The following is an 18,691-nucleotide window of genomic DNA, read 5'->3' on the forward strand; positions in this document are numbered from 1 at the left end:
TTATGAATTACTTATAAATCAAAGATATTGACATGAATTCACCTGAATTAGGATCCAATAAGACAATATCCACTGAGGTCTTTCAGCTGTCTGGTCATCAGGATTCAGTTTTCATTGAATTTAGTTGAAAGCACAGTAAACATAATCTTGGAGACAGGGAATTTGTTCATTCCTCTGGCAAAGTAAAGGTTTCTTTCCAGAAATTCTACTTCAAGAAAGTTTGAGTTTATGGGGCAGGCTGTAGCTTAACCTGAAGCTACCTTGATTATTTCTATCCCAATAATGAAAAGCACACTCAGGAAAGACGTCACAGCTGTAATGTTAAAGCTATTCAAAAACATGTAGGAGTTTCAGTCACCGGTCTGGGGTTCTGGCTGAATCACTTTAGTTAACAAGATGCCTTTACAAGATTAATTGAAGGATATTAGCTCCATCTCAAGCATAATGAGTTTTGATGGCTTTTTTTCAAACGAAACATTATCTAGGATTCCTTTGCACGTGTTCGACTGAAAAGTCAATGTAATGCAAGGCTGTGACATTCCAGGAGTATTTTGCATTGCTTTTGTCAACACAATGCTTATAAAACACATTCTGTGGTTTCTAATAGCCATTTTATGACCAGCAAGTGTGCAGTTAAAAAAATGAAAAACAGTATAGTTTAGATAAAATTTAGAATCTCTCTTCATGCCTTCTGACAGTGATATCCAAAACACAGAAGGATGAGAAACAACGATCATAGCAGCAATATGTTTGCCTAAATGCTGGCAGGAAGGGGACAGACAAAAGTTAACTTATTTGTCAGTTTAGCAAGTTAGTTAACCCAGAGCCAAATTTACAACTATTTATGACATGTTTAGCAAAAATAAATGTTTAAAGTCTGTTAATAATTTGAGTTGAATTTTTTTTAATGAGACAAACATTTAAAATACATGACTGTGTTATAAATATATACACCACATTTTTCTGATATGCAAAAGTGCCAATTTGCACATTAGTTCAGTAAACATAAAAATCCTTAAGTGAGGCAGTGATAAAATGGCATCGTGTGTTGGCCTGAGGTTTCATTAGCCTCAGTGTTGCCCTCATTAGCCCATAGGCACTGCCTTCAATCTGTCTGCACCACAGTTAAATATATTTTCTGCTGAACTCCAGTGCGTGCTATACGAAAGAAAAACACACATACTACTTAAACAGCACATAATTACAGAAGTGTCAGTCATGCCTATATTGAATTCGAGAATTTGTCTTTTAAAACCTTGGAGGTTAAAAATAACCAACAGTGAATACACTTAAGAATTTCAGCTCCATTGCCATAGAAACCAACTACAGGAGTAGGACAGGCCTAGGGTTTCCACAATATCTATGGAGGTCACGTTTTAAATGGCTTAGAAGGCTTAATTTAAGCATTAGCAGTCAAAGATCAAGCATACATCAATATGCTGTTATTGGTTTTTGCTTTTAAAAATGTATTGTTCAATAAATTTTTGACATCCAGCGTTTTTTTGTACCAGAGCAGAAATACAAGCTTACAACTGCAATTATTTAAAATTCTACTTGATCCCCTGTAGTGCTGTGTACGGGCAAGTTAGAAACAAATGCAACATTCTTTTGAAATAGAGTTTGGGAGCAGTGGATAATTAGACCATGTCCAATAGACATAATTTAGTTGATAAAGGAATTTGTCCATATATATATATATATATATAAAAAACAGGTCGATAATTTTATTTACAGTTCATTAGACATACGTGAGAGGGAGAATAAAGTTTGTTAGAATTAGGAATTCCTCTGCAGTAAGGATGAGGACACAAGTGAAGCAAATTTGAAGTGCTACAGCTCCCTCAACCCAAAACTGTTACTGTTGAAAGGATGTAAATACATAGGTAATTTCTATTATAACTGTGGGGCAAGAAATTTAAAATTAATAATCTGACAACACAAGTGTGACAAAAATTTAACCATAGGAAATACAGTTTTGTAAACAGAGAGGTCATACAGATTTAAAAAGAAACATTAAAGATAACAGACAAAAGAAAAAAATTACTTGACTCCTAAGCTTCCCCTCATTAAGCAATAGTAAGTACATAGGACTCCATTGTGATGCCCTTCAGATAGAATGGCCTTCAATATTTATGGTCCAGGAAGAGTAATCACTTAGCTAAGGATTCAGAGTGTAACTGCAGAATCATATTCCAGGAAAAGTCAGTGGCAAGTATCAGCAGAAGCAATATTAGGTACAAGTATCCTCTTGATCAAAACATCTTTCTGTAACAGGACCATTACTGAAAGGAGATAGGACACTTAAGTATCAGAAAAGATCTGCCCATTTGCTCCTTTCTTGCTTACAGCACACCACATCTTCTTACCTTCTCACCATTTTCCTCAATCCCTCTCATTTCCACAAGATCACAAAATAGCTTTGGACAAAAAGACCCTCTAGTACATTTGTCATCATTCCAAAATAGACATCCAACTGTTTTTCAAACAATCCTTTAAATACATGGAGCAGCTCCTTAAACTTACTTAAAAATTTAGCTTTGTGAAGTCATCATGTTAGATCAAGAAAGGTATAACATGCAATTTTGTTTTTGGAAAAAACTATACTCAGCATCAATGAAACAGTGATTAATTTTAATCCTCTTTCACTACTCTCAATGTAGGCCTGAAATAAAACACTGCTCATGAAGTAAAACATGGAATAAGTTTTACAACTCTTATTTCACAGGAGTAATTTTTCTGTAAAATTTCTTCTGCAAGACAATTTGGTTTTTTTACAGTATACTTTTCTCCCTCTAAAAAGTTTTCACTTTGTGATTATGAGTATGACATGGACGAAGGAACATCTAAAGATTTCTGTGAAATGGCTATGAAATTAGCAAGCTTATTGAGTTGGGTAGCTTATTTAGTTTATTCCAGGCGATTGAACTCTGATGCACAAGGTCTGATAAAGATTGCATTTTTTGTGCTGATGTACAATTGTTGCCCTTCCTTTAATTTAAGTTTATTGGAAGTAAATTATTTTACCCACTGATGAACACAGTTAATTGGTTTATGTATAAGTAGCAATATAAAGCTGCTTTCCCAAGAACTAGGTATCCCTAGCAGGCAATGAGTAGCTTTAAAAGGACAGCATCCCTCTGGTTCTGCAATACAGTCTTACATAGGGAGTTGCATTTTAAAGCATCCCTTCAGGCCTATTTCTGGTAAAAGGTGGTTAATGTCCTGACCATGGCTTTCAATACAATATGGTTTAATGGTAAAATGCCCACTAGGCCACCCACCCTTTAGCCCATTGGCACACTTAAGCAGTCAGTTATTTTATTTTACCTTCATGTGTAAACTTTATCCTTACTTTAAGTCTTTATATATTTATTACATATATATTTGTTAATCTAATATCTTTATCACTTTTATCTAAGCAACTCCCATTAATAGGTGTGTAATGAACTAACATTGTGTGTAATAAACTGACATTGAGCATCTGTCTCCACAATGCACAAAGTTTATGTGAAAACACTGGCTTTCAGAGCGCTGCTCCTTCATCCGGTGCTAGTTGGACTATAATCTGGCGTCATGCGATTTTTGACCTTGTCCAATCCAATCCAATAGTGGCACCTCCACATCACGATGCACTAGACACTAAAAGGTGGCTGTTTTTTCACCAGTTTTAATACAAGGGCTAAAAGGAGGAGGGTTCCCTTCAGGAAGGATGTCCTGTGTGCATCCTGGGCATCCTCCCAACAATTTTGTTCTCCTATGTATTCCCACCTCAGCTTCAAAAACCCACCAGCTCTCATATTTTTCCTTAGTCTCAATGTCAAAATGACAGACCTAACTCTCTCTGGAGTCTATGTCCTCTTAGCCCCGGAGACTGCCTGCAACCACAACTGGAGCTGCTGGCCAATTTTGATTAGCCGATCAGCTTCTCTTGAGGATAGGATGTCTTCTTGCTGATGGTTGGAAGTCCCACTCTCACCTCTACCATGAATGTGTTGTTAGAACTGCATTATGTATATTGTTAAGAAGTTAACCTATCTTTGAAATAAATATAAAGTGTCTTACCAAATGGCTCCCAAAAGACACATGACTTCACTTGTGCTGATTCAACTGCAGCCAAAGTAAACACTCAGGCAGTGTTATCTTAAGAATCGATCAGAAAGGGTTACTAAATAATTCAATGATTTCAGAATGATACCTTGAACCTTAAAAGATGTGAAGACTCAGTTTCTGTAATGTTGAACAGAAAACAGGAAAAAAGGCATGACAAGGAATTTCAGTATAAGTGACTTTGCTTTGTTGAACAGTGATTCATCAAAGTTAACATCTGCAGCCAGTTTTTTTTATTGTGATAAAAGCTGGCTGAGGACAGCCATTAAGAGGAGAAACATCTGATCCCCATTAGAGAGCCATCTTGAAAATCCAACTGCTTCTCAATGAGTGACAGAGAAAGACATTCAGGGCAAGATTAAAACTTGCTAAAGGACTGCTGTACTCAGCCAGTCTAGCAAGAGCTACAATCTACAGTGTCATAAAATTGAAACAAAGGATTATTCACTCACTTCCAGAACCAGTTCTGCTTATTGAATCCATCTAGGAGAACAACCTCTGAATCTTCAACAGTGGAGAGCATCACAGCTGCAGAATCTGATATGAAGTTTCAATGCTTTCCCCTAAAATGCATTGATAGGAAAGGTTTAGAAGGATTTGGTCCAAGTGCAGGGGAATGGGGTTAGCGTGGATGGACATTTTGGTTGGCATGGAACAGTTTGAGCTGAAGGGCATGTCTCCATGCTGTAGGATTCTATGACCTCAGAAAGAGGATCTTCAAGCAAGCGAGACCTGCAATGGTGCTGGATATTGATCTTATTTTCATCTTCATGTATAAACCATATCCTTACTTTAAGTTTTTATATACATTTGTTGCATATATATTTGTTAATCTAATATCTTTATAATTTTTACCTAAGCAACTCTCATCAGTAGGTGTATAATAAACTAACATTTTAATCTCGCTTGCAGTGTAAACCTTTACTGCTGGTTATTTTTTAAATTGAATCATTCAAAGGGGGCTACATATGAGCTTATACAAACTCTTATTTCATGGACCACACTGAGGAAATACCCTACTATGTGGTTGTGACACTTTGCTAAGGTTGTCTGCAGTATATTCCTGCTGTGTGGTGGCTGTCTTTAAAATTGGCTATTGGTGACTGGCCTTTTTGCGAGAGAACAGTGAGTAGTGTATATCCCTCCCTTCCCTCCCATCTCTCTGAAGTTCAGCCCCACGGCCAAGATACAAGTCTAAAGCCTTCAAGTAGCACACAAGCGTAAGTAGAGTACAATTTCATCCTAATGCTTAGGAAGCAATAAAGGATGAAGTGGAAGGCTGCTTTTACATTGTTGACATCAAACAGATTAAAAGTATAGGGCTTTGAGGGGAGGGTGCAGGTGTTATGATCAACATTGCATCCAATCCCATCTTCTCCCTGTTAGGTTAAAAAGATGCAGAGTGTCTCTTAAAGAAGTGTTAAAGAAGCAAAATAAAATATGCATTTACATAATACCTTAAATTGTCTCACACACAGAAAATTACTTTGAAGTGCAGTGATTCATGTAATGGCAAATACAATGACCAGTTTGCATTTGGTGAGGGGTGAATATCTAGTTTTGCGTTTTTGGCACAATTTGAGTAGCATTGCAGGAGAACCTCCTGTTCTGCTTCACATGGTCTTTATACCATTTACCCAGCTCCAGCAGACAGAGGGAGACTGCTAGCAACTGTGCAACATTTCAGTTGATATCACTGTTAGATAAAGGCATCAACAATAGCAGACTAAGTACCAATCTGCTCTCAATGTTGTTTGTGGACCTAAGTCTCTTATGAGAAAAGATTACACTGTAATAATAATAATTATTTAAATTCTCAAATAAAATATCAACTTGCTCATCATGTTCCTTTCGGTAACTTTCCTTCCAACTTATGGTAGATCTTTCTCAATCACTGACTTGTTTTGCCATTGCAGCTCTTGCCAAAGCTTTATCGTTACTTTAGAAACATTTAATATCTTTTGTGAGCATTTCTTTTTGGCACAAAGCATTAGAACTGAATGATTCCAGGTCAGGTGTAGGTCAGATTAAATACAAAGTGCTTCATGTTACTCCCGAACAATTTTAACCCCAAACTGAGCATTGTGGTATTTCAGTTTCTTGTAACAACCATCCTCTTGGGCTCTTTGAATGACAATGTCACTTCTTGTGATATTTATGTTAAATGCAGGTATATATATTGAAAACCATCATAGCTGTCAGCGTAAGGATATTCCTTCTCATTGAATTGTTAAAATCTAAATCCCAGATCGGAAAGGACAACACGGAAATTTGAAAGGTTTTTAGCTCAGGTTGAGGTTCTGGCTGTAGGTTTGCTCACTGAACTGGAAGGTTCTGTTTCAGACATTTCGTCACCACACTAGGTAACATCATCAGTGAGCCTCTGGATGAAGCACTGGAGGTATGGCCTGCTTTTTATTTATGTGTTTAAGTTGCCTTGGGTTCCTCAACACACAATCTATTCCCTATATTTATTCTCGCACAGTTCAAGAGTTACCACTGTGCATATCTCCCTGAACCACTGAGTTATTTAAGTGTATTTTTAGATTATAACAATTCTGAAAATTAAACTTCAGTATTTATCGATTCTAATAGTTGTTAAAAACACAGCCAACAGCATTGCTAGCACAATGTCAGAACTAGCAAAAAATCTAATCTATTAAGAACTTCTCCAAAAAGATTTAAATTTTTAAAAATGTAACATCAAACAAAAAGGGAAGCTTTACCTACAACATTTTGAATTATAAATCCTAAAGATGAAATTTGTATTAAGAAACTGAAGCAGGTTCGATTAGAACATGACACTACCCTTTCAAAACCCTTTTTTTTATTGTAAGCTCCCATCTAACACATAAATTCCCTCTCCGCAATTACTTTTAATCAATCTTTTGGCTATGTCTGAGGCATGTAGGATGTGAGCCCAGACCTTCAGGGGCCCAGAGGTAGAGACATTACCACTACAACACAAGATACCCCTTCATTTTAAATTTGACTTGTAACCTAGGAATGAATTATGAGTGAAGTATTTCAGTCTGCCTGCTTGCTTTTATCTTTAGTTTACATTGGTCATTCAGAAAGCACTGTTTTGTAAAACAAAAGGCCAGTGTTTGACCTCCAGTGGAAAACAAAATTACACTGTCTGCTCTCCCTCTTTCCATTTAAACTGTGTGACTGTGCATACTAATGGGACATATTAGTGAGCAGGATGGGGAGCATTATACATTACCCAATATTCCAGTAATTGTAGTACACATAATTGAATGCCTTGATTCAGGTTACATGGCCTAACTTCATTATTATTGGACCAAGTGTCTAAACTGAGAAACAAGCCGATTATTGTCACACATTGTAGCTGTCTTTGTAAGTTGAGATATTCATTGAAATGGCAACCATTGCTGAATTAATAATCAGTTTTATAAATATCAGCTTAGATCCAGTAGAATCTCAGCACAAACTTAACTGTCTCAGCATCTCTGATTTGCCAGATGCATTAACCAGCCAAATACCTTTTGTTCAACTAAAACCTGCCAAACAACTGACCAAACAGAAACCAAACACAAACTCATAAAGTTTGAATGTTACCATTAGTCACTCACGTCTCATTGGAATAATCCTGTATTTATATGTGTGAATTGTCTATGGCTCTATATCACCATTTGTTATGGTCAGCTCATACATATAAACATGTCGTGCATTAACATTGTTGATATTAAGTGTCTTTGCAGGAAGTACCTCACCTTATTGTGTCTTAATTAAAAAGATAGTCTCATAATCAGATGGATGGTAGTAGAACTAAATTAAATGACGCATGCATTTTGTACCCCAATTAAGACTGTGACTGAGGCACATTTATGAATGAACACATCTTCCATAGATTGTATCACTCAAATGAAAACTGCAAAGCAATAAAGTACTTAAGGTCAAGTAGTCTACTGATCAAGTTGACTTTCAGCTTTGCACTTTTCCCACTGTCTTCTCATTAATAATAGGTGCTCGTATCTGGGGCGGTTGGAGAGATCCACTGTCTGATCTTATTGTCTTGGGGCTAGGTATGTAGTTGAAAGGGGTCACTCGAGCTGCTCTGCTTGGAGAACCATGTCTACTTGAATTGAAATGCATATGTCCTGGGACAGTTGTATAGTTTTCAGTCTCAGCTGAAATGGTCATATTGTTCCTCATCTGCATTATCGTTTCAGGTTCCTGTTCATTGTCTGAATAGACCCCATATGCTGTCTCGGTATTTTTCCCTATAAATGATCTGCTCATGGCATTCCTTGGAATAGCCTGTGCAATGTGAGGAATTAGGTCAAGTGTAGGCGATGTGCTTGAATTTGTTTTTGTGATGGGGAAGTCTTCAGTTTGCACAAAAGCATCACTGGTTTTAGTTTCCACAGTCCCCACTTTGTTCAACTGCTGTTCAGACTCTGATTTATTTACCAATGCCATTGCTGAAGGTGGAAGAGAGTTGCTAAGAAAATAGGGAATGTCTTCATCTTTGATTCTTCTCCACGTTCCTTTTAAACTTGGCTGATTCTTTTTCATCTGTTGTTCTTTTTGGTTTGCAAGCTGTTGTTTAGTTCGAGGCTCTTCTTCACTTTTTGTCTTGTCACTAGATTCTGATGAAGCTGAGCGAATGGAGGATGGGCTTCCTGCCTGCTGTAATACATTTATGTGCGGAGAGGATGAATAGCGTTTAAAATTATCCTGTTTCCAGGCGGCACTGTTTTTCACCGGGAGCCTTGAGGGGCTCTCTGAACTTGGCCTTCTTGAAAGCTTCTCGGTTCGGAGTTCATCCTCGTTGCACATGGCTTTTCGTTGACTTATATTCAGGTTGGATGCTGTTTTACCAACTCTTAACTCTTGGCATTGAGAAGAACGTATGAAGGCCTTCTGAAAATCTGACTTGCTTCTTCTTGGTGACACAGACTGAGACAGTGATGAGACTGATTCAGACGAAGAAGCTTCAGATTTCTGCCTCATGAGAAGGCTTGAGGACTCTTTGATAAAGGTCAGCTGTCGCACAAAGCTGGACTTATCAGATTCACTGCCACTTGATTTTGTTGATGACATTCTCACCAGGTCCAGTCTGTTTGGTGGCATAACCTTCTTAGAACCTTGACTCTTATTTGGTCCAAAAGATTCATTCCTTTGAAAAGAGGGCATCTTCTTTGCGGGAGTTACCTGTTTAGTTGGTGTCTGAATGCTTGGTGGTTGGGCTGGGGATTTGCGAGACTGTTTCCCTGAGACTGGAGATTTGATATTTGGAGTAGATGGTGTAGAACCTGCTTGAGGTCTTGATTTCTGATCAAGCTTGTTGATACTGGGTTTTGTTGCATGCGGCATCCCTTGCCTATTAGACTGCACAGATGGTGTAGCATTCTTTGGGATCTGTCTAGATGGTGTGGAATTCCTTGAAGGACCTCTTGCCATTCTTGCTGGTGGGGTCACGCTTCTTTTTGGTAAGCTACTGTCAACCTTTTCTGTCATATTTCCAGGCCTGTGCAAGCTTCGAGACCTAAATGTCTGGTTGGAATTTTTGGAAGCTGCAGTATTTTTAGGTGCTGCTTTCTTTGAAGCAGGACTAGTAGTTGTGGACTTCTTCCACATGTCAGGCATGTAGATCACAGTCCTTCCTCGAAAGACCACAGGTAAGCTCACAGCCCGAGATGGCGGTTTAGGTGCATTGGAAAATTTATTGGCAACAGAAACTTTACTTCCAGCTGCCTTATTGTTTTCATTCAGTTTCCTTCCTTCTTTAGAAGCACCTTCTGCACCTTCAACACTGCGTGTTTGTTCTTTCAGAGTCTTTTTCTTATCTTTCCGCTCCAGAGTGAAATGCAGTGTCGATCCAATGGACAATCCTGACACAAATGATAAAATGGAATCAGATTCAGAGGAGGGTTCTCTCGAAAGGCAGGCTGCAGCCTGGTGCAAGCTGGTGACTATTGAGTTGGCACCTTCCTGAATAGCTTTCCACTCTATACTTTCCAGATCAGGAGACGTTAAATCTGACAGTGAGCTATAAACATCTTGGCTTGCATCCTTCCTGTGGTCCACATCATAAGCCATGTTCCTCCCAGTGTTGTTTTGCATATTACCCTTCATGTTTTGCTTTGCAGACCTCTCAGACTTTCGCTTTGAAGAATGTTTCCTCTTCTTTGGCATTGCTGAGCTGATGCATTTCTGTAAAAGATCATCTTCTGAATCATAGCTCAATGAACTGGGTGAACTATCCCGTCTTGCTGATAGAGATGAGCATCCATTATTAAAAGATTTTGAAGCTGTAGAGATTTGAGACTTTTTCCGTGATTTTACAAATGCTTTCCGTGTTTTCACTTGGGTGTCCTCTAATTCTATGTCGCTCAGTGAACTTAATGAAGAACTAAGGGAAAAGCAAAGAGGACTTTCATTGGTTATATTTCGTTCAGTTTTACTAGCCAAGCTGGCAATTCGGAGCTTTGTGATCGCTTTATGGCTCTGATCTGGTTCATCTTTCACTGCTCCATTTTGGTTGATGATTTTTTCCTCATAGTCATTTTTTACTTCAGTTTTCGGTTTCAGTGTATCTTTTGCAACAGTAAGCATATCCAGAGAGTCATTTTCATAAAAGCAATAAACAGCTTCCTCAGTAGGTGTAGTGTGTCGCATAGATTGGAATGCATAGCTTCCATGAATATATTCGGCACAAGGAACGTCCATTCTTTGCTGTCCTTCTTCTGACCTCTTACAATCGCTTTTCTTTGTGTCCAACTCCAGCACATGTCTTGATGTAGTTTGATCCTTCCTTAAGCTTTTTGCAATCCCACCTGGTTGGAAAACATGGCTATTCTGGCCTTGGTATGACTGTGGTGGCAGAGAATTCTGATTCCTTTTCAAAACTTCCCTCTGGTTGAGATTAAGCGAATGCGATTGAGCTCCCAGCTTTGAATTATTTACATTCAAGTTGTATTTATTTCCCTGCTCGAGACTTCTATCGTGCATCCTTACAGCTATAGGCACCTCTAAGTCATCAGCATTTTGCCCTTCTGCAGGGAGTAACTCTCTCCTCTCAATCACTTCAGCCTTATTGTTTATCAATTTGGGTGATTCTTTCTGAGGATATTCTAAGGTCTCATCGCTGAGTGAGGCTGAACTGGAAAAATTCACTGGGGTTCCATCAACAGAATCAGAGTATGAGGAATCTTCTTTAAAAGTGTCATTTTTTGAGGTGCTGTGCCCAGATGTCTCTACCTGAGAGTGTGCCGGCAGTAGCATGTAAACAGGCAGCTGAAGAGGCTTTTTAGATTGCAGTACCTGAGTGGGCAAACCAGATATAGCAGAGGTTTTCACTTTCCTGAATTTGGTTGGCATTGCGGAATTGATGCATTCTTTCAGGATCTCGATGTCGTCGTCAGAGTTTTCCAGGATACTATCAAGCTTATCAACTTTTTCCATTCCATCTCCATTCCGTTCCTCTCTGATGTCTTCTCCTTGTGCACGGCAATTAAAACAACTCTTCTCTTGTAGCAGTGGCATTAACTTTAACTCAATATCCTTCTGAATGTATGGCTCATGAAGGGTGAGGGCACTCAGACTTGAAGCGCATGAAAAGTTTTCATTGGGTTTCTCTAAGGTGAAATACAGCATAGTGTCAATATCTGGAGGGAGGTGAAACCGTTCCTTAAAATCATTGATATCCATGTGTTTTTTCATATCACCATCCCAATGGTTATTGCCTTGACTGGCATCTTTTTCTAGCTGGTCAAGCAACGGAGTTTTACTTCTGCTCGGGGGCATGGTTTGACCAGGGCTGTCAGGCAAGTCACTGGGACTGATGGTACCACTTATCATTTCACTGCAAGGGTCACTTTGAATGGAACTTACAATTGACGGGCTTTCAAAACTTCCAAGTGAACTGACTGAACTGCATCTGCTTAAGACTAATGGGGTTTCTTGCAAGTAGTTTTCTGATGGACTTGATGGACTGGAGTCCATATTCCTCGAAGGTAACTTTTTCCTTATCAGAAACTTTTCATGCTTTGGGCAAGGTATTTCTATAGGTTGAGATGCACTGCTAAATGAATGATCTCTGGACTTGCTCTGTATTTCCTCTGAGGCAAAAGACTCATCATTTATTGTCTTCTCAACAGGCAGTGGTGATTCTTTTTCTACACCAATGATTTCCAGAGAAGAGTCACTATCAACCTCATTTTCACTACCAATTTGGACATCCGATATATTTTCCGCAGACGAGAGGGATGACAGGGAACTACATCTTGAGAAGCAAATAGGGGTGTCTTCCACACAGTAGGTTTGTAAAGTTTCTTGGTCATTGGAAATTGGAGTGGAAGTAGATGTGCTAGAGGGACCTTGGTTTACATTTCTACTACTCTGTGAATATCCAGAATGGACCCATGCTTGCTTTCTGCCACTCAAACTCTGAGGTGTCAGAGAATGTCCTGGACTCGGACTCTGACTGCTTCCTGTTGTGACTGATGTCACATGGATCTTTTCGTAAAAAGGTGAAAATCGTTTCTTACTTATTTCATCAGGTTTTCTTATACCCCAAGCTTCATTCAATGTAGGTTTAGATTCCCTGGAACTCAATTGTCCATCAGAATCTTTTCCATCTAGCTGATTTTTCTCCCCACTCTTTAAGTCCAAGTTGGTCGGCCTTTTCTGATACATAGGATGCTCTCCTTTTTGGTCTGTAACTGAGGATTCCTTCACTGGATTAGTGTCACATTCGCCGGTGTTATTAACACCATCTAGACTATCACTTGACAAGTTTGAGTAGTCTGTTCGTGCACCCAAAAGGGTATGAACTTTGCTACGATATTCACGTTTGCCTGAAGTAGCAACATCAGTAAGATTACAGGGTGATGAAGACTTTGTCCTGGTTTCGTTCAAGTCATCTAACGCACACTGCCAGTCGATGCATTGATCTTCAGAACTAAGACTGAAACTGTCTTCCGAGGATGTGTGCATGTTAGACATATCTTCCACTATTTTGTCAATTCTGGCTACTGTTGTGGAGATTTGATTTACCAACCTCTCAGCTGCGACAGACACATTATCAGTGGCAGGGTTGAATTTTTGAAGATTTCCGTCAAGATCTTTATCTGATTCTGAGCATCTTCCACTACTGCGACACCTGGACATGCCTTGTCCTTGAAGAAAGGAAGAGTTCAGGTACATGGAGAGCACACTTAAGCCTCCAGTTTCTAATCCAGTCGATATATTTGGACCTTCATCGTCATCAAAGCAGCCAGAGTCCGAAGCATAATCTTTAGCTAGGTTTTCAATGTGCCTGAGGGGTTTGTTGATATTCGGATGCTTGGGGCTCAGTTTTTCAATGCCGTCAAATGTCTCTGTTAAATGTTTAGCATCCAGTTCAGCCTCCAGGGCTTTCTGCTTCCTCATGTATAGAGAAGGCATGCAGGAACCTGGGGACACCATGCTGGTGTCTTTGTATTTGGCTGGCCGGTTGGTCAAAAGGTTCCTCAGGGCAGCTGCACTCCCCATTGCTATCATCTTGTGTTTGGAATGAATCAGGTTCCTCAACATGCTAATGGCCCCCAGGTCCCACAGTAGTTCCTGATCCTTTGAGCTGCGAGCTGAGAGATTCCACAAGGTTCCGCAAGCATTGCTGACAATAGTCAAACTATGGGACTTCAGATGTTGCAACAAGGTCTGCAGGCAATTGTAGTCACGGAGAATTTGCCTAAAAGAGAAACGAGGCCATTAAGCAAAAGAGGCACTTATCATTTTAAGTACAGGAGGAGAAAGATCCAAAATTGAGCATTTTTCAAGGGTAGATGTGAGATTACAGGAATAGTTGATATTATTTAAATAATGTGTATTAATCATATATGTATTCATGATTTGAAATTAATGAAATATCGTACCATGTATAACTTGGATTGAAGTAAATGAAATTCACAGGGCTATTATATAGTCATTCAATTCTCAAGAACTTTTATCAATATCCTCATTGTTCTGCTCCAGTTAGAATTTAACCACATACATATCATCCTCATAACTATTCCATGTTAATAGTAACAAAATACTCGACTGGATAAAGATCACTGAACTGAAAGGTTAACTCCATTTCTGTCTCCACAGATACTGCCAAATCTGCATAGTATTTCCAGCATTTTGTTTTTATTTCAAACTTCTGTCTGACTTCAGTTAGCCCAGACAGTTGTGAAAATCCATCAAACATGGTACAATTGCAACATTTAAAAGGCATTTAGATGGGTATATGAATAGAAAGGGTTTGGAGGGATATGGTCCGGGTGCTGGCAGGTGGAACTAGATTGGGTTGGGATATCTGGTCTGCATGGAAGGGCTGGACCGAAGGGTCTGTTTCCATGTTGTACATCTCTATGACTCTATGTACCTTTTTCCAAAGAGGTAAATGTATTGAATCATGTTATACTTTACTAGAAAACATGCTCCTTTCACATTGGCATTAGGAATAGAGTGATTACAACTAATGAAGCATGAATGTTAAACCAACTCACTATTTCTACAGCTGTCACTATATCTTTTCCAACTTCAGGATGTCCTAAAGCACTTTACAACCAAGTAAGTAATTTTGAAGTAGTCACTAATTCAGTGGAGGAAGTGCAGCAGCTAATTTGCCCACAGCAAGCTCCCATGAGCAGAAATATTAGCAGGACCAGTTTATTTATCTCTTTGTTAACAAGATGTTGAGAGATAAATGATGGCCAGGTCACCGGAAAGAACATAAGAAATAGGAACAAGAGTAAGTCATTCAGGCTTTTGTGTCTGCTGCACTATTCAAAGAAATCATGACTAGGCTTTTACTTCAACACTATTCTCTTCCACCATCCTCATACCACTTGATATTTTCAATGTGTAGAAGTTTATCAATCTCAGTCTTAACAATTAAGCCTACTTTGGGGCAGAGAATTCCAAAGATTCACCAGCTGCTTCCTCATGTTGCAAACCTAAAAGGATTTCCCTTTATTTTGAGACTATGTCCATTGGTCCTAGACTTCCAGCCAGAGTAAATATCCTTCATGCTTCCACCTTGTCACTCCCTGTGGGAGTTTGAGTATGTTTGAATCAGATCATCTCTGGTGCTTCTAAACTCCAGAGAATATAAGCCCAATCTATTTAAATGTTTTTCAGAGAAAGGGGAAACATCTTCCCTGCAAAGTCCCTAAGAATCTTATATGTTTTAATGAGGTCGCCTCTCATTTTTCTAAACTCCAAATGAGTACAGGCCCATCCTACTCAACCTCACCCTTAAGTCCCTCCATATCAGCTGAGTGAACCTTCTCCAGACGGCCTCCAGTGCCAATAGATAAGGGGGACCAAAACCGTTCATGGTATTCCAGCTGTGACCTGACTAGTATTGTGTACAGTTTTAGCAAAACTTCCCTACTTTTATACTCCATTCCCTTTATTGCCGTCCCTTCATTGCAAGTATATCTTTCCTTAGATAATGAGACCAAAGCTTCAGGCAACTGTGCGCTCACTGAGGCTCTATATAATCGCACTAAGGCATCTTTGTTTCTGCACTCAATTCTTCTTATGTTAGCGACCAGCATGGTAGTTGTTTTCTTAAGCGCTTGCTGTACCTGCGCATCTACTACCAATAACTCATGAACAAGAACACCCAAGTCCCTTTGAAATTCAACAATTCCCAGCTTCTTACTGTTTAAGAATACACTGTATTCTGTTTTTTTTCAATCAAGGTGGATAACCTCACGTTTCTCCACATTGTATTTCACTGGCCAAATGTTTGCTTACCCTCACCAATTTCCCCATCTTTGACACATCCTTCTCCCAACTCATACGTTTTGAGTTGTTTGCAAACTTGAAAATATTACAGTTAAGTCCCACATCCAAATCTTTGATATAGATTGTGAATAACTGCAGACCCAAGTACTGATCCTTATACTATCCCAATGCCATCCTTAAAATGTCCCATTTATTTCTACTGTTTGCTTTCTGTTCCTTAACCAGTCCTCAATCCAAATCAGTATACTCCCTCTAATCTCATGTGCTCAAATTTTGTTTCCCAAGAACTTCCCTTGCATTCTTCAAAATAGTATTTGAAATCTTTCACTTTCACCTGACAAGGAAAAGAAGCCTTGGTTTAATATAACATCAGAAAGGTGGCACCTCTGACAGTGCAGCACTCTCTCAGTACTGCAGTTGAACATCAGCCTTGGTTTTAAGATGGTCTTGAACCTACGACCCTCTGACTCAAAGGTGAGGGGGCTGCCAACATACGAAGACAATATTTGTTGCAGTGTAGCATGCTTTTAAAAGAAGCTTTTAATTGCTGTACCTGTACTCCTCATTTGTTGCAATGAGACTGGAAACATTTCGCAGAATGCCTCCTCCGCTCTCAATGATGGCGAGTGAATTACTCTGACACTTGTAGGTCAGGGTTCCCACAAGGAAGACCAGTGCCCCTTCAACAGTGCAGATGGCCACCTTGTTCTCTGTGCTGTGTGCTGACAGATTCCAAAGTGCACTCAGCAGGCTTTTCAGTGTCGACTCCTTGAGACGAACATGAAAATGCAAAACATCAAGATGAGTTCAGATGACAGCGAACATTGAATTCTCTTTAGCACATCCAACTGAAAAGACAGAATGACTGCAATCCCTTTATCACATTAATCAACAAGCTCTTGAATGAATCTAAGGTTCTTCTGGAGTTCAGACCTACTGAGTTTCTCCAGCACTTGCTGTTTTTATTTCAAACTTCCAGAACTTGGCTGCTCAAATTGTAAAGTGAAAGGACAATCAACTATACTTTGCTGCTCCCAGATTGTCAAACACTTTCAACATTAAATAATATAATTAGAGCATTCCAACAAATTATATTTATATAGCATCTTCAACATAATAAACCATCCCATGAGGATTCCTAGGATGTATATAGAGCAAGTGTGACACTGAGCCTCATGGGTTGCTATTAGGGCAGTTGGCCAAAACCTTAGACAAAGAAATAGGTTTTTAAGCAGTATCTTTCAGATGGAAAGCAAAGCAGGGAGATAGAGAGGTTTCTGGAAACATTTCTAGGGGTAAGGTCCACGCCAGCTGGGACATCATCAACAATGGGAGAGTGATCAAAGTCAGGATCCTCAAGAGGGTAAAACTGGATGAACGTAAAGATCTTGGGAGGATAACAAATTTAAACATCACACAACACCAGGTTATAGTCCAACAGGTTTAATTGGAAGCACTAGCTTTCAGAGCACTGCTGCTTCATCAGGTGGTTGTGGACAAGGAGCAGTGCTTCCAAATAAATCTGTTGGACTCTAACCTGGTGTTGTGTGATTTTTAACTTTGTACACCCCAGTCCAACACCGACATCTCCAAATCTTGGAGGATTGTGAAACTAAATGAGATTACACAGACAGGGGAGGATGAGACCTGAGTGTGATTTGAAAACACGGACGAATATTTTAAAATCAGTGCCTGGCTGGGAACTAAAGGCACCCAAGGAGCAATTTTTTTAACGCAGACGGTGGTGTGTGTATGGAATGAGCTGCTAGGGAATGTGGTGGAGGCAGGTACTATTACAACATTTAAAAAGCATCTAGAGGGGTACATGTTTCGGAAGGTTTTAGAGGGATTTGGGCCAAATGCTGACAAATGGGACTAAATTAATTTAGGATATCTGGTCGGCATGGATGAGTTGGACCAAAGAGTCTGTTTCTGTGTTATATGTCTCTATAATGTGAGCCAGTGGGTGCAAGGACAATGGGTAAGTGGCACTTGGTGCAATTCATGGCATGAGTAGTAACTTTCCAGATTTTGAGAAGATTTGTAGCTCAGATTGAGGTTCTGGATGCAGGTTTGCTCGCTGAGCTGGAAGGTTTTCAGATGTTTTGTCACCATAACTAGGTAACATTTTCAGTGAGCCTCTGGATGAAGCACTGCTGATGATTCCTGCTTTCTATTTATACGTTTGGGTTTCTTTGGGTTGGTGATGTCATTTCCTGTGGTGATATCATTTCCTGTTCTTTTTCTCAGAGGGTGCTTTACGGAGTCCAAGTCAATGTGTTTGTTGATACAGTTCCAGTTGGAATGCCATGCTTCTAGGAATTCTCGTGTGGTCTCTGTTTGGCTTGTCCTAGGATGGATGTGTTGTCCCAGTCGAAATGGTGTCCTTCCTCATCTGTATGTAAGGATGCTAGTGAGAAAGGGTCATGCCATTTTGTGGCTAGTTGATGTTCATGTATCTGGTGGCTAGTTTTCTGCCTGCTTGTCCAACGTAGTGTTTGTTACATTCCTTGCAAGGTATTTTGTAAATGACATTAGTTTAGCTTGTTGTCTGTACAGTTCATTAGCTGCTGTTTTAGTGCGTTGGTGGGTTTGTGGGCTACCATGATGACAAGGAGTCTGAGTAGTCTGGTAGTCATTTTCAAAATGTTCTAAGTTAGCACAAGTTAATGGATTTTGTGTAAAAGCATGGACAAAATGCATGGTTTTTATCGCCCAAGAAAGGTATTACATAGAACTCTACAGCACCGTTACAGTCCATTCAGTCCTTGTTACTGTTTGTGCTGCACAGAAGTCTCCCCCTTTCACTTCACCCGATCAAATATATCAA

The 18,691-nt window shown here is 39.4% G+C and overlaps 1 protein-coding gene across 2 annotated transcripts in view; it reads right to left on the bottom strand.

Annotated features, from left to right (window-relative positions):
• Positions 1-887: 887 nt before the first annotated feature.
• Positions 888-18,691, bottom strand: part of apc2 (APC regulator of WNT signaling pathway 2) — a 206,721-nt gene continuing 188,917 nt past the window's right edge. For both annotated transcript variants that reach the window (XM_072594240.1, XM_072594241.1), the window contains 2 exons: positions 16,415-16,629; positions 888-13,810 (listed from right to left, as the gene is read on the bottom strand). In XM_072594240.1, coding sequence (XP_072450341.1) covers positions 8,056-13,810; positions 16,415-16,629 — 5,970 coding nt within the window. In that variant the 3' untranslated portion in view covers positions 888-8,055. The remainder of the gene's footprint in view (positions 13,811-16,414; positions 16,630-18,691) is intronic.

Source organism: Chiloscyllium punctatum, chromosome 24, assembly GCF_047496795.1.
Source record: "Chiloscyllium punctatum isolate Juve2018m chromosome 24, sChiPun1.3, whole genome shotgun sequence".
Taxonomy (NCBI): domain Eukaryota; kingdom Metazoa; phylum Chordata; class Chondrichthyes; order Orectolobiformes; family Hemiscylliidae; genus Chiloscyllium; species Chiloscyllium punctatum.